Genomic DNA, 16,824 nt, shown 5'->3' on the forward strand with positions numbered 1-16,824 from the left:
TGTGAAATAAGTACATGACATATCAGCATGAATGATATAAAAAAAGAAAAACAATCTCAAAAAGTTTGTTTGTCATACCTTACAAGTGCTCAATGTGTGCACCTTTGGTTACACTGGAGACATCCAGGCGATAGTCCAATTCTGCCCACACCCGCACCAGCATGTCACGATCTATCGTTGCTATCGCTGCTGTAATGCGAACTCGGAGGTCGTTCAAATCAGCTGGAAGCGGTGGAATGAACACCCTGTCCTTCACATATCCCCAGAGAAAGAAATCACAAGGTGTGAAGTCTGGGGATCTTGGCGGCCACCGAAACAATGTATCACGCAAAATGCTCTCTCGTTACTTGAGAACGCCATATTGTACACTGCTGCCGCCTAGCGACCAACCGCGTCACCACAACATGCGCTGTTCACGTGACACAAACTTAGAGAGTTTCTGATTCCACACGTACATGATTCGGACTCGCACGTCTCATACATCACACACACGATGTTCCCCAAATGTGACACTGACATATGAATAACCCTGTACATACAGAGCATAATTATGTATTATTAGGAGAGCATCCGTGCTGGCTACCATAAGTTTTGATGTTACATGTACTTAAAGCTTCTTGCGGTTTCTGTCATCTTGCATGCACAACCGAGTACTTTCGCAATCGTTCATATGTGCCCAGAATTTGTTATTAAAATTTTGCGAAATTGGAGTGCGTTCCAAAAAATAACAGCAAAGCAATAAAACAAAACGAAAAAAACTAAGAGGTTAAGGTGTAGTAAGTCAGATACGCTACCAGTACTCTATTCTCTAGTAAGCCATTGACTGCGGCTTCGCATCTATGCATGGATTGTCTTTTTAAATAGATTATTTGGTTTTCAGAGTTAAACAGACAGGCGATGTCGAGTTCGAAGTGCACTCCCAAATACGTTTCCTGCAGTTTCACCCGAGGAAAATTTTAACTTGAAGAGGATTTTATCTCTTTTCCCCATCACGGTGACCCTGCTGGTGAGGAGTTTCTTGCCATTCGTGCCGATGTAGTTGAACATGATGATGCTTGGGTAGATAGATGGTAGCTCCTGCCGGCAGCAGTCACGAAAAGTAAAGAAAGGTGTAACGCGGATTAGAGAAGTGACGACTAATGCTGGTATGTAGGACAGAAGGTAACACTCTCAACTAGGGTTTGTATTTACCGGTAAATATTTTTTAGATAAATTCTTTGGGTATTTATCAAAATGGGTAAATAAGGTTTATTCGTTTTATGCATTAGTCTTCATGCTAATACTTTGTGATACTAGACCCACTAGAAATGGAAATAAATATTGGAATGTAGATTTACTACCTTACAAAAAGAAGCGTGAAAGAAAAAAGGAATGACTGAGAAACAATAAGTGCGAAAAGATTAATTAAAAAAGTTAAGGTATTCCTTGATCTTTGAATTGCACCGTGCCATGGAACGTGTGGAGCTAAGTTTCCACACATTTTCTATCTCGAGGTGATGTGATGAGCATCACAGGTAAAAAACTATTCCTTATCGGCTGGGATATTGTCACCTCAGACCAGCCAGAATACAGCCTATGTGACGAGATAGTGTAATGTGCTAGAACAAGAGGTCATAGGCTCGAAACCTGGTTTGTCCCATGGTGCGTTTCATCAATCATCCTTAGCCCAAGATGTAGAAAAGCGACGTAAAATAAGCTGAAAAGAAAGATAGCGTGGAGCGGATTAAACCCAAACTGGACAGCTGAGAACAAAAGAAGCGCTAAAGAATGAAACACTAAGCGTGGAATTTTCACTTTGGCGCTTAATCCTTTCCGCGGTTGTTCCGGCGGCCTTTCTGTTCGTAGCTGATGAGCGCTCTAATATCCGTTCCAGATTTGAACATCCAAATCTTTGCATTATTAACCTACCTCATCGCTCCTCCAGGCATGCCAGGTAGGAAATTACCGTATTATCATGACTTACAGCCCTTTTGAGCACGATCCGTAATGATCCACTCTGGTTAGCTGCCCCAACGCCCGTTCATACTATCTGGGAGAAGCTATGTCCAATAAGCGTACATGCAGTTAATGAAGGGCGCTGGCATAACTCAACGACGCTGCCACATGCACGTGAATCATGCACACGGCAATTTCTCACTGCTGTTAATTTTATCCGCTGTCGCAATAACAATGCAGGAAATGTGTATGAATGAACGAGTTAAAATATTTGGGTCTGTTGGCACATATGGTCGTTCTGCACCCTTACAACAACACGAGGAGAATCCCTTTATCTAAAATTCCTACCTAAAAGTTAAAAAGTGGGTATATGAAAGATCTCTTGAGAAAGGTTAAAAGTGCAAGGTTGTATAGGAAACTTCGAGAGAACAGACAGAACAAATTTTAAAATATGGAAACATTAAAATGTTCCTCAGAGACAGCGTAAAAGGCCCGTGCTTCTCAAAAAGCTAAACACATTACTTCAAACACTGTCATCATCTTTAAAAATGAATGATAAAGCAGAATCTGAAGGGTGCAAATAGCTTAATTGCTGAAGCGCCAACAAATTTGACTTCAATCAATCAGTAAATAAATAATTATTAAAAGTTGCAAATCATTTTTGATTTAAATAACACAGTTTTTATAATAACTTGCGGTTCAAGGATTCCCGCGTTTTCACAAATATTTGACAGATCCCAGAAATATAATTTTAACTTGCCTGCCTTCAAATTATATTTAAAAACTGAAAGTTATTGATGAATAATAAACATAACTATGACAATACATATGTATTCTCAGAGAGGAGGAATTTTCCCTTCCTGATCGCAAACGAAATCGAAATTTAGAGTTTCAGAAATAATTCTCGAAGTGGGTGTTGGTCTCCCTGTTCACTTCGAACATTGGTAAAGCAATAATAAATATTATATTAATCTGTTATTTAGCCTATTAGTTATGACACTGTTTATTTGGACTATCTAACAGAAATGTACCTGATATATATTGAATTATTTTATACTTTATGGTTATGGAGGCCACATGTATTATATACGCCGAGCACCGCAGTCATCTAAGATGTATTTCTATATAGTTGCACAAATGGTCGCTTACTTTGTGTACTTGTGACCGATAACAAAAACGTTATGTCATAAAGTTATCATTTTATACTACCCTTATCAGACGCTCAAGCACTCAACAGACAATAGATGCTTACCTGAGATGTTAGATAATGCCAAGGAGATTCCCAACGTCTGTCTGAATTTGAAAAGCTTACACTTGCCTACGTCCTGCAAGATGTTCAATAGACTAGCATTGGTCTTAATTCTCGCATTCTTGCGATCAGCGCTGCTTGCGGATCCTCAGTGTAATCTGCCTGAAGAATGGATTGAAGAAATCCGTGGCAAGGCTTCAATTGCCGAAAGCATTATCGACGGCGCCGTTACTGACTATGCTGGAAAGGTGTACGACTCGCTTGGATATTTTGTGGATACTTTCGGACCACGGCTCACCGGTAGCGATGCTCTGGAAAATTCCATTGATTATATTCTGGGGGAACTGGAGAATGCGGGTCTGGAGAATGTGCACGCTGAGAATGCAACCATACCATACTGGATTAGGTAAGTACATTTCTTCTACTACACTAAGCTTCCGTAAGCCTCTGAAAGTATTCCGGCTGCAGAAAATAACTCTATACTGTTATAGAGCATGGCATTACAAAGTATAAAGACAGGATTTATGTCCCAGCCACAGATATCTTTATTTAAACAATCTGAAAGTGCATCTTATTTCCATGATAACAAATCTAATTTTCCATCTATGAGTACAAGGGAGTAACGAAAAGCGACATGCGAATTGGACTGCAGTCTCCAACATCCATAAGCGAAAAAAAAATTAAAGAAATTGAAGGACGTTACATACATACAGGAATGCACATAAATATATGTTCCGGAATATACGTTCTGGTATAATGTAAGGTACCGGGACAATAGCGCATACCTCTGAATGCATACGGGTGGAGGAGGGCATTTTTCGGCGGTCTACCCGTTTATTATACGTGTTAATTTATTTTTACAGAGGGAGCGAATCAGCCGAACTTCTGGAGCCTCGACACCAAACTATGCCAATGCTGGGGCTTGGAGGAAGCATTGGAACGCCAACAGATGGCATCACTGCGGAGGTTATCGTAGTGAGAGACTTTGAAGAGCTGGAAGCAGTAGCAGCAGAGGTACTGGAAAATACAATGAGGCTCAAATACACAGAGTATAATATGGCTGACAATGATATTTCTAAGAACAACACTTAAAGTCTTAGGTTTTTCAAATTCACTGCGATGCCGTAGATATGTGTTGAACCCAATTCTATTCATGGGCAATTGGTGGTTGCATTTCCAATAGGTTTATTCTTCATGGATGTTATTTTTCTTTCGGTATTGCACGATTTGCTAGGAAATTTGCTAACTAAATATTTTTCGGGGAAACATCAATTAATTTAATCCACTTTGTATTAAGTAGGATCTAAAAGGACAATAATCATACTCAATTACTATTGAGTCGATGTTGAGTGTCCGATGGTTTGAGATTTGACTACGATTGGAGCGCGAAGAACTCTTTAAGAGAAGGTAGTTCGCATACAGGAAAAAATATTTTGAAAGCTATTATGAATACTAAAATGGAGAGAAATAATTATAAAGCCCATTGCCTTCAGGAAAATGAAGAAGACTTTACAGGGCGTTACTGAAGTTACTCGTGACATTAACATATTTTAAATAACATTGTTATCCGTGAAAGCATAAGCCACAAGTCCACGAATTATGAAAACGTTAAATGTATAGTAGCTTATTTCTTGGAGCTGGTGCTAATATATAACTATTGTCTCCTGTAGGTTCAGGGCAAGATAGTGCTTTTCGACTACGAATTTGAAAATTACACCCAAGCGGTCACCTACCGCTACAATGGTGCTAGCAGGGCAGCTGAACTAGGAGTAGTTGCGGCTCTCGTCAGATCAGTAACGGGTTTTTCCATTGCCAGTCCACACGCTGGAGCCCTGCGGTACGCAGAAGACGTGGCTCAAATTCCAGCAGCAGCTATTACTGTGGAGGATGCAGCAATGTTGCACAGGATGTATAACAGAGGTGAGAAACAATGCCAGTAAGTGATGTGAAATATTCTCCATATATAATTACGTGCACTCGTAGCAGTATAGATAAACATTTTTTTCCGTCCAAGGAATCTGAGGACCAACACCGCACATAACGGTAGAGACGAAGAGGAAGCAAATAGGCGCAGCAAAGCATCGCGTGCTGTTTCAAACGGCTGGTAGCTGCAGTCACGTTGCCCCCTCCGAGGAATCCCTATCCTTCTCACGCGTTCATTGGTCAAGCCCTCTCGAGTCATTACTTGCGCAGAGGACTTGTTTTCGTTCGATTTCTCCACAGACTCCTGGGACGCATTATAGTAATAGTTGTGACTTCTGAATACTTTGGTAACCTGTTTTTGTTTTATATCTATTTACTTCAAGATAAATTGATCAGAGGAACTCCCAGGACGCGATTCGACTCCATGGCCTCCGGTGCTGAAATCGTGACACTGTAGCTCAAGATGTCCAGCCACCGAGGCGAAAATTGGTAACATTCTCTCCAACGAAACTATAGGGAGACCACAAACAAAAGAACAATCTCCTATTAGCCTTAGCGCATTTCCCCCTCCTTCCGTTCAACTCGGACCATAAGGTAACATCTTCCACTCTACCCTCCACGCGGAAGTGCAATGCACAGGACACGCGGTTCCACGCAGAACCTTTTGCCGTGGTCGACTGTAACTCATTTATATCATAATAACTCAACGTTCAAGGAAACAATACAACATAATTAGTTCGTTCTACCCTCAATAACGAAACCTACCTTAAAAATGTATTATCTATTCTAGATTTATTGCCTATTCTAATCGAATGCACACTTGCCTAAATCGTCAGGTAATATTTAAGTATTGAGTTTTACCCTAAACGTACACATTGTAATAGTGAGCATCCTTTCTTTGCAGGACAAACAGTCGTGGTGAAACTTAAGATGGAGGCTCAGAATCTGCCACCATTCGTATCTAGAAACACGGTGGCCGAATTGCAAGGGACCACGAACCCCGAACAGGTAGTGGTAGTCTCTGGCCACCTGGACAGTTGGGACGTGGGCACAGGCGCCGATGACGACGCGGGAGGTTCCTTCGTGTCGTGGCACAGCCTCGCTCTGCTGAAAAGCCTCGGACTGAGGCCCAAGAGGACGATCAGAGCCATCCTATGGACGGGGGACGAGCAGGTCATCAAGGGGGCGCTGGAGTACATCAAAGACCACGAGCAGGAGGTGGACGACTTCGTGTTCGCTCTGCAGTCGGACAGTGGCACGTTCACACCCCTCGGACTGGGCTTCTACGGCACGGAGGAGGCAGCCTGCGTGGTGCAGGAGGTGCTCGACCTCCTAGCGCCCATCAACGCCACGAGTATGGACTGGTACGAAGGCAATGCAGGGTCGGACGTTGAGGTGTTCTCGGACAGAGGCGTTCCAGCGGCCACCCTTCAAACCCAAAACGAGCGCTACTTCTGGTTCCATCACACCAATGGCGACATGCTGACGCTGGAGACGCCGAGGGACCTCGATCTGAATCTCGCTGTTAACGCTGTCGTGGCTTATGTAATAGCTGATTTGTCTTTTACCATTCCAAAGGAACGGAAACCGTAAGCGAAGATTGCAACGTTAATCTCTTCTGCGAAAATATTCTTTGTACAAGTATTCACCATGACAGTGTACTTCCAGAAATCAGAATAAAACTCATTTACTCCCAAAATTTATACGTACTGTTTCTATTATTGAAAATGGAGTGCTTGCTATACTACAATAACAGTATCAGATTCAAAATCAGGGGTGGAATTATTTATTCCACCAGTCAACCTCTGTACCCTACATTTCTACCAGGCAAATAAAAAACCTGCTATTCAAAGAAACTCTTACTCCAAGAGTGAGCTAGTTAACTGAACTAGAAATCCTAGCTATTGGCGTATTTTCTAGAGAGGAGGGACATGTTCATTCTCACTTCCTGGCCTCATTGTCATTTGAACAGATCGGCAGGTGCAAGGGTTTACCCAGAATTGATGCCTTCCCAGGAAATGATTTCTGGCCGAAAAAAGGTTTAAGTGAACTTAAATTTAGAACATGATAAATGTAAATGTTCGATATTTTAGTCACGCACAAAATGTCCTAGTTTGTACATTCATTTCTTGTTGGTAACGTGACTGGACTATTTCCCAAATAAATTTAATATTAAATCATTCATACAGACTGCATATTAAAAAGGCATCACGGCATATTTTAATATTTACATGAAAAGAACTGAATAAACCATTTGTACACTGCTCTGTACAATACACTCTAGACAGTGTACAAGCCAGTGACGGTACAAGAGAAACGACGTCGCCATTGTCGGTAATTCTGCCCCTTTATCGTCCCCTAGCAAGCAAAAAGTGCTACCTAAACATTTAAAATCCCCTTTGCCTCCAAATAATCTCATATCGTGCTGGCATTGGTACAGAGGAGTGTAATATGAAGGTGGAACTCTATGCAATGAAGTGTAACAGACTGTGCAACACTTTTCGAGTCCTTCAAAATATCATGTGCAATTGTACACCGTTTGGAGTAGCTCGGAGACCACACGTATGTCGTCAGCAGCTTAGACCATTGCAGGGGACAATTTTTATAACATACCAATATATACAGGGTTATTCATAAGTCAATGTCACATTTCGGAGTTTTATTGTGAAATAAGTACATGACATATCAGCATGAATGATATAAAAAAAGAAAAACAATCTCAAAAAGTTTGTTTGTCATACCTTACAAGTGCTCAATGTGTGCACCTTTGGTTACACTGGAGACATCCAGGCGATAGTCCAATTCTGCCCACACCCGCACCAGCATGTCACGATCTATCGTTGCTATCGCTGCTGTAATGCGAACTCGGAGGTCGTTCAAATCAGCTGGAAGCGGTGGAATGAACACCCTGTCCTTCACATATCCCCAGAGAAAGAAATCACAAGGTGTGAAGTCTGGGGATCTTGGCGGCCACCGAAACAATGTATCACGCAAAATGCTCTCTCGTTACTTGAGAACGCCATATTGTACACTGCTGCCGCCTAGCGACCAACCGCGTCACCACAACATGCGCTGTTCACGTGACACAAACTTAGAGAGTTTCTGATTCCACACGTACATGATTCGGACTCGCACGTCTCATACATCACACACACGATGTTCCCCAAATGTGACACTGACATATGAATAACCCTGTACATACAGAGCATAATTATGTATTATTAGGAGAGCATCCGTGCTGGCTACCATAAGTTTTGATGTTACATGTACTTAAAGCTTCTTGCGGTTTCTGTCATCTTGCATGCACAACCGAGTACTTTCGCAATCGTTCATATGTGCCCAGAATTTGTTATTAAAATTTTGCGAAATTGGAGTGCGTTCCAAAAAATAACAGCAAAGCAATAAAACAAAACGAAAAAAACTAAGAGGTTAAGGTGTAGTAAGTCAGATACGCTACCAGTACTCTATTCTCTAGTAAGCCATTGACTGCGGCTTCGCATCTATGCATGGATTGTCTTTTTAAATAGATTATTTGGTTTTCAGAGTTAAACAGACAGGCGATGTCGAGTTCGAAGTGCACTCCCAAATACGTTTCCTGCAGTTTCACCCGAGGAAAATTTTAACTTGAAGAGGATTTTATCTCTTTTCCCCATCACGGTGACCCTGCTGGTGAGGAGTTTCTTGCCATTCGTGCCGATGTAGTTGAACATGATGATGCTTGGGTAGATAGATGGTAGCTCCTGCCGGCAGCAGTCACGAAAAGTAAAGAAAGGTGTAACGCGGATTAGAGAAGTGACGACTAATGCTGGTATGTAGGACAGAAGGTAACACTCTCAACTAGGGTTTGTATTTACCGGTAAATATTTTTTAGATAAATTCTTTGGGTATTTATCAAAATGGGTAAATAAGGTTTATTCGTTTTATGCATTAGTCTTCATGCTAATACTTTGTGATACTAGACCCACTAGAAATGGAAATAAATATTGGAATGTAGATTTACTACCTTACAAAAAGAAGCGTGAAAGAAAAAAGGAATGACTGAGAAACAATAAGTGCGAAAAGATTAATTAAAAAAGTTAAGGTATTCCTTGATCTTTGAATTGCACCGTGCCATGGAACGTGTGGAGCTAAGTTTCCACACATTTTCTATCTCGAGGTGATGTGATGAGCATCACAGGTAAAAAACTATTCCTTATCGGCTGGGATATTGTCACCTCAGACCAGCCAGAATACAGCCTATGTGACGAGATAGTGTAATGTGCTAGAACAAGAGGTCATAGGCTCGAAACCTGGTTTGTCCCATGGTGCGTTTCATCAATCATCCTTAGCCCAAGATGTAGAAAAGCGACGTAAAATAAGCTGAAAAGAAAGATAGCGTGGAGCGGATTAAACCCAAACTGGACAGCTGAGAACAAAAGAAGCGCTAAAGAATGAAACACTAAGCGTGGAATTTTCACTTTGGCGCTTAATCCTTTCCGCGGTTGTTCCGGCGGCCTTTCTGTTCGTAGCTGATGAGCGCTCTAATATCCGTTCCAGATTTGAACATCCAAATCTTTGCATTATTAACCTACCTCATCGCTCCTCCAGGCATGCCAGGTAGGAAATTACCGTATTATCATGACTTACAGCCCTTTTGAGCACGATCCGTAATGATCCACTCTGGTTAGCTGCCCCAACGCCCGTTCATACTATCTGGGAGAAGCTATGTCCAATAAGCGTACATGCAGTTAATGAAGGGCGCTGGCATAACTCAACGACGCTGCCACATGCACGTGAATCATGCACACGGCAATTTCTCACTGCTGTTAATTTTATCCGCTGTCGCAATAACAATGCAGGAAATGTGTATGAATGAACGAGTTAAAATATTTGGGTCTGTTGGCACATATGGTCGTTCTGCACCCTTACAACAACACGAGGAGAATCCCTTTATCTAAAATTCCTACCTAAAAGTTAAAAAGTGGGTATATGAAAGATCTCTTGAGAAAGGTTAAAAGTGCAAGGTTGTATAGGAAACTTCGAGAGAACAGACAGAACAAATTTTAAAATATGGAAACATTAAAATGTTCCTCAGAGACAGCGTAAAAGGCCCGTGCTTCTCAAAAAGCTAAACACATTACTTCAAACACTGTCATCATCTTTAAAAATGAATGATAAAGCAGAATCTGAAGGGTGCAAATAGCTTAATTGCTGAAGCGCCAACAAATTTGACTTCAATCAATCAGTAAATAAATAATTATTAAAAGTTGCAAATCATTTTTGATTTAAATAACACAGTTTTTATAATAACTTGCGGTTCAAGGATTCCCGCGTTTTCACAAATATTTGACAGATCCCAGAAATATAATTTTAACTTGCCTGCCTTCAAATTATATTTAAAAACTGAAAGTTATTGATGAATAATAAACATAACTATGACAATACATATGTATTCTCAGAGAGGAGGAATTTTCCCTTCCTGATCGCAAACGAAATCGAAATTTAGAGTTTCAGAAATAATTCTCGAAGTGGGTGTTGGTCTCCCTGTTCACTTCGAACATTGGTAAAGCAATAATAAATATTATATTAATCTGTTATTTAGCCTATTAGTTATGACACTGTTTATTTGGACTATCTAACAGAAATGTACCTGATATATATTGAATTATTTTATACTTTATGGTTATGGAGGCCACATGTATTATATACGCCGAGCACCGCAGTCATCTAAGATGAATTTCTATATAGTTGCACAAATGGTCGCTTACTTTGTGTACTTGTGACCGATAACAAAAACGTTATGTCATAAAGTTATCATTTTATACTACCCTTATCAGACGCTCAAGCACTCAACAGACAATAGATGCTTACCTGAGATGTTAGATAATGCCAAGGAGATTCCCAACGTCTGTCTGAATTTGAAAAGCTTACACTTGCCTACGTCCTGCAAGATGTTCAATAGACTAGCATTGGTCTTAATTCTCGCATTCTTGCGATCAGCGCTGCTTGCGGATCCTCAGTGTAATCTGCCTGAAGAATGGATTGAAGAAATCCGTGGCAAGGCTTCAATTGCCGAAAGCATTATCGACGGCGCCGTTACTGACTATGCTGGAAAGGTGTACGACTCGCTTGGATATTTTGTGGATACTTTCGGACCACGGCTCACCGGTAGCGATGCTCTGGAAAATTCCATTGATTATATTCTGGGGGAACTGGAGAATGCGGGTCTGGAGAATGTGCACGCTGAGAATGCAACCATACCATACTGGATTAGGTAAGTACATTTCTTCTACTACACTAAGCTTCCGTAAGCCTCTGAAAGTATTCCGGCTGCAGAAAATAACTCTATACTGTTATAGAGCATGGCATTACAAAGTATAAAGACAGGATTTATGTCCCAGCCACAGATATCTTTATTTAAACAATCTGAAAGTGCATCTTATTTCCATGATAACAAATCTAATTTTCCATCTATGAGTACAAGGGAGTAACGAAAAGCGACATGCGAATTGGACTGCAGTCTCCAACATCCATAAGCGAAAAAAAAATTAAAGAAATTGAAGGACGTTACATACATACAGGAATGCACATAAATATATGTTCCGGAATATACGTTCTGGTATAATGTAAGGTACCGGGACAATAGCGCATACCTCTGAATGCATACGGGTGGAGGAGGGCATTTTTCGGCGGTCTACCCGTTTATTATACGTGTTAATTTATTTTTACAGAGGGAGCGAATCAGCCGAACTTCTGGAGCCTCGACACCAAACTATGCCAATGCTGGGGCTTGGAGGAAGCATTGGAACGCCAACAGATGGCATCACTGCGGAGGTTATCGTAGTGAGAGACTTTGAAGAGCTGGAAGCAGTAGCAGCAGAGGTACTGGAAAATACAATGAGGCTCAAATACACAGAGTATAATATGGCTGACAATGATATTTCTAAGAACAACACTTAAAGTCTTAGGTTTTTCAAATTCACTGCGATGCCGTAGATATGTGTTGAACCCAATTCTATTCATGGGCAATTGGTGGTTGCATTTCCAATAGGTTTATTCTTCATGGATGTTATTTTTCTTTCGGTATTGCACGATTTGCTAGGAAATTTGCTAACTAAATATTTTTCGGGGAAACATCAATTAATTTAATCCACTTTGTATTAAGTAGGATCTAAAAGGACAATAATCATACTCAATTACTATTGAGTCGATGTTGAGTGTCCGATGGTTTGAGATTTGACTACGATTGGAGCGCGAAGAACTCTTTAAGAGAAGGTAGTTCGCATACAGGAAAAAATATTTTGAAAGCTATTATGAATACTAAAATGGAGAGAAATAATTATAAAGCCCATTGCCTTCAGGAAAATGAAGAAGACTTTACAGGGCGTTACTGAAGTTACTCGTGACATTAACATATTTTAAATAACATTGTTATCCGTGAAAGCATAAGCCACAAGTCCACGAATTATGAAAACGTTAAATGTATAGTAGCTTATTTCTTGGAGCTGGTGCTAATATATAACTATTGTCTCCTGTAGGTTCAGGGCAAGATAGTGCTTTTCGACTACGAATTTGAAAATTACACCCAAGCGGTCACCTACCGCTACAATGGTGCTAGCAGGGCAGCTGAACTAGGAGTAGTTGCGGCTCTCGTCAGATCAGTAACGGGTTTTTCCATTGCCAGTCCACACGCTGGAGCCCTGCGGTACGCAGAAGACGTGGCTCAAATTCCAGCAGCAGCTATTACTGTGGAGGATGCAGCAATGTTGCACAGGATGTATAACAGAGGTGAGAAACAATGCCAGTAAGTGATGTGAAATATTCTCCATATATAATTACGTGCACTCGTAGCAGTATAGATAAACATTTTTTTCCGTCCAAGGAATCTGAGGACCAACACCGCACATAACGGTAGAGACGAAGAGGAAGCAAATAGGCGCAGCAAAGCATCGCGTGCTGTTTCAAACGGCTGGTAGCTGCAGTCACGTTGCCCCCTCCGAGGAATCCCTATCCTTCTCACGCGTTCATTGGTCAAGCCCTCTCGAGTCATTACTTGCGCAGAGGACTTGTTTTCGTTCGATTTCTCCACAGACTCCTGGGACGCATTATAGTAATAGTTGTGACTTCTGAATACTTTGGTAACCTGTTTTTGTTTTATATCTATTTACTTCAAGATAAATTGATCAGAGGAACTCCCAGGACGCGATTCGACTCCATGGCCTCCGGTGCTGAAATCGTGACACTGTAGCTCAAGATGTCCAGCCACCGAGGCGAAAATTGGTAACATTCTCTCCAACGAAACTATAGGGAGACCACAAACAAAAGAACAATCTCCTATTAGCCTTAGCGCATTTCCCCCTCCTTCCGTTCAACTCGGACCATAAGGTAACATCTTCCACTCTACCCTCCACGCGGAAGTGCAATGCACAGGACACGCGGTTCCACGCAGAACCTTTTGCCGTGGTCGACTGTAACTCATTTATATCATAATAACTCAACGTTCAAGGAAACAATACAACATAATTAGTTCGTTCTACCCTCAATAACGAAACCTACCTTAAAAATGTATTATCTATTCTAGATTTATTGCCTATTCTAATCGAATGCACACTTGCCTAAATCGTCAGGTAATATTTAAGTATTGAGTTTTACCCTAAACGTACACATTGTAATAGTGAGCATCCTTTCTTTGCAGGACAAACAGTCGTGGTGAAACTTAAGATGGAGGCTCAGAATCTGCCACCATTCGTATCTAGAAACACGGTGGCCGAATTGCAAGGGACCACGAACCCCGAACAGGTAGTGGTAGTCTCTGGCCACCTGGACAGTTGGGACGTGGGCACAGGCGCCGATGACGACGCGGGAGGTTCCTTCGTGTCGTGGCACAGCCTCGCTCTGCTGAAAAGCCTCGGACTGAGGCCCAAGAGGACGATCAGAGCCATCGTATGGACGGGGGACGAGCAGGTCATCAAGGGGGCGCTGGAGTACATCAAAGACCACGAGCAGGAGGTGGACGACTTCGTGTTCGCTCTGCAGTCGGACAGTGGCACGTTCACACCCCTCGGACTGGGCTTCTACGGCACGGAGGAGGCAGCCTGCGTGGTGCAGGAGGTGCTCGACCTCCTAGCGCCCATCAACGCCACGAGTATGGACTGGTACGAAGGCAATGCAGGGTCGGACGTTGAGGTGTTCTCGGACAGAGGCGTTCCAGCGGCCACCCTTCAAACCCAAAACGAGCGCTACTTCTGGTTCCATCACACCAATGGCGACATGCTGACGCTGGAGACGCCGAGGGACCTCGATCTGAATCTCGCTGTTAACGCTGTCGTGGCTTATGTAATAGCTGATTTGTCTTTTACCATTCCAAAGGAACGGAAACCGTAAGCGAAGATTGCAACGTTAATCTCTTCTGCGAAAATATTCTTTGTACAAGTATTCACCATGACAGTGTACTTCCAGAAATCAGAATAAAACTCATTTACTCCCAAAATTTATACGTACTGTTTCTATTATTGAAAATGGAGTGCTTGCTATACTACAATAACAGTATCAGATTCAAAATCAGGGGTGGAATTATTTATTCCACCAGTCAACCTCTGTACCCTACATTTCTACCAGGCAAATAAAAAACCTGCTATTCAAAGAAACTCTTACTCCAAGAGTGAGCTAGTTAACTGAACTAGAAATCCTAGCTATTGGCGTATTTTCTAGAGAGGAGGGACATGTTCATTCTCACTTCCTGGCCTCATTGTCATTTGAACAGATCGGCAGGTGCAAGGGTTTACCCAGAATTGATGCCTTCCCAGGAAATGATTTCTGGCCGAAAAAAGGTTTAAGTGAACTTAAATTTAGAACATGATAAATGTAAATGTTCGATATTTTAGTCACGCACAAAATGTCCTAGTTTGTACATTCATTTCTTGTTGGTAACGTGACTGGACTATTTCCCAAATAAATTTAATATTAAATCATTCATACAGACTGCATATTAAAAAGGCATCACGGCATATTTTAATATTTACATGAAAAGAACTGAATAAACCATTTGTACACTGCTCTGTACAATACACTCTAGACAGTGTACAAGCCAGTGACGGTACAAGAGAAACGACGTCGCCATTGTCGGTAATTCTGCCCCTTTATCGTCCCCTAGCAAGCAAAAAGTGCTACCTAAACATTTAAAATCCCCTTTGCCTCCAAATAATCTCATATCGTGCTGGCATTGGTACAGAGGAGTGTAATATGAAGGTGGAACTCTATGCAATGAAGTGTAACAGACTGTGCAACACTTTTCGAGTCCTTCAAAATATCATGTGCAATTGTACACCGTTTGGAGTAGCTCGGAGACCACACGTATGTCGTCAGCAGCTTAGACCATTGCAGGGGACAATTTTTATAACATACCAATATATACAGGGTTATTCATAAGTCAATGTCACATTTCGGAGTTTTATTGTGAAATAAGTACATGACATATCAGCATGAATGATATAAAAAAAGAAAAACAATCTCAAAAAGTTTGTTTGTCATACCTTACAAGTGCTCAATGTGTGCACCTTTGGTTACACTGGAGACATCCAGGCGATAGTCCAATTCTGCCCACACCCGCACCAGCATGTCACGATCTATCGTTGCTATCGCTGCTGTAATGCGAACTCGGAGGTCGTTCAAATCAGCTGGAAGCGGTGGAATGAACACCCTGTCCTTCACATATCCCCAGAGAAAGAAATCACAAGGTGTGAAGTCTGGGGATCTTGGCGGCCACCGAAACAATGTATCACGCAAAATGCTCTCTCGTTACTTGAGAACGCCATATTGTACACTGCTGCCGCCTAGCGACCAACCGCGTCACCACAACATGCGCTGTTCACGTGACACAAACTTAGAGAGTTTCTGATTCCACACGTACATGATTCGGACTCGCACGTCTCATACATCACACACACGATGTTCCCCAAATGTGACACTGACATATGAATAACCCTGTACATACAGAGCATAATTATGTATTATTAGGAGAGCATCCGTGCTGGCTACCATAAGTTTTGATGTTACATGTACTTAAAGCTTCTTGCGGTTTCTGTCATCTTGCATGCACAACCGAGTACTTTCGCAATCGTTCATATGTGCCCAGAATTTGTTATTAAAATTTTGCGAAATTGGAGTGCGTTCCAAAAAATAACAGCAAAGCAATAAAACAAAACGAAAAAAACTAAGAGGTTAAGGTGTAGTAAGTCAGATACGCTACCAGTACTCTATTCTCTAGTAAGCCATTGACTGCGGCTTCGCATCTATGCATGGATTGTCTTTTTAAATAGATTATTTGGTTTTCAGAGTTAAACAGACAGGCGATGTCGAGTTCGAAGTGCACTCCCAAATACGTTTCCTGCAGTTTCACCCGAGGAAAATTTTAACTTGAAGAGGATTTTATCTCTTTTCCCCATCACGGTGACCCTGCTGGTGAGGAGTTTCTTGCCATTCGTGCCGATGTAGTTGAACATGATGATGCTTGGGTAGATAGATGGTAGCTCCTGCCGGCAGCAGTCACGAAAAGTAAAGAAAGGTGTAACGCGGATTAGAGAAGTGACGACTAATGCTGGTATGTAGGACAGAAGGTAACACTCTCAACTAGGGTTTGTATTTACCGGTAAATATTTTTTAGATAAATTCTTTGGGTATTTATCAAAATGGGTAAATAAGGTTTATTCGTTTTATGCATTAGTCTTCATGCTAATACT

The 16,824-nt window shown here is 41.6% G+C and overlaps 2 protein-coding genes across 2 annotated transcripts; both read left to right on the forward strand.

Annotated features, from left to right (window-relative positions):
- Positions 1–3,260: 3,260 nt before the first annotated feature.
- Positions 3,261–6,751, forward strand: LOC145980727 (carboxypeptidase Q-like). Its single transcript, XM_083113788.1, has 4 exons — positions 3,261–3,590; positions 4,048–4,198; positions 4,855–5,104; positions 6,012–6,751. The coding sequence occupies exons 1-4, from the start codon at positions 3,268–3,270 to the stop codon at positions 6,698–6,700; spliced, it is 1,413 nt and encodes a 470-aa protein (XP_082969914.1). The 5' UTR covers positions 3,261–3,267; the 3' UTR covers positions 6,701–6,751.
- Positions 6,752–11,030: 4,279 nt separating this feature from the next.
- LOC145980759 (carboxypeptidase Q-like) lies at positions 11,031–14,521 on the forward strand. The gene is made up of 4 exons (XM_083113823.1): positions 11,031–11,360; positions 11,818–11,968; positions 12,625–12,874; positions 13,782–14,521. The coding sequence occupies exons 1-4, from the start codon at positions 11,038–11,040 to the stop codon at positions 14,468–14,470; spliced, it is 1,413 nt and encodes a 470-aa protein (XP_082969949.1). The 5' UTR covers positions 11,031–11,037; the 3' UTR covers positions 14,471–14,521.
- The last annotated feature ends 2,303 nt before the right edge of the window (positions 14,522–16,824 follow it).

Source organism: Lepisma saccharinum, chromosome 28 (genome assembly GCF_977018435.1).
Source record: "Lepisma saccharinum chromosome 28, izLepSacc3.1, whole genome shotgun sequence".
Classification (NCBI taxonomy): domain Eukaryota; kingdom Metazoa; phylum Arthropoda; class Insecta; order Zygentoma; family Lepismatidae; genus Lepisma; species Lepisma saccharinum.

What these genes read in the sequence shown, in the direction of transcription:
- LOC145980727 (XM_083113788.1), top strand. Translation starts at nt 3,268, where the DNA reads ATGTTCAATAGACTAGCATTGGTCTTAATTCTCGCATTCTTGCGATCA. An exon ending in TGGAAGCAGTAGCAGCAGAG is followed by an intron (nt 4,199 to 4,854) that starts GTACTGGAAAAT and finishes TGTCTCCTGTAG; the next exon opens with GTTCAGGGCAAGATAGTGCT. An exon ending in GCACAGGATGTATAACAGAG is followed by an intron (nt 5,105 to 6,011) that starts GTGAGAAACAAT and finishes CTTTCTTTGCAG; the next exon opens with GACAAACAGTCGTGGTGAAA.
- LOC145980759 (XM_083113823.1), top strand. Translation starts at nt 11,038, where the DNA reads ATGTTCAATAGACTAGCATTGGTCTTAATTCTCGCATTCTTGCGATCA. An exon ending in TGGAAGCAGTAGCAGCAGAG is followed by an intron (nt 11,969 to 12,624) that starts GTACTGGAAAAT and finishes TGTCTCCTGTAG; the next exon opens with GTTCAGGGCAAGATAGTGCT. An exon ending in GCACAGGATGTATAACAGAG is followed by an intron (nt 12,875 to 13,781) that starts GTGAGAAACAAT and finishes CTTTCTTTGCAG; the next exon opens with GACAAACAGTCGTGGTGAAA.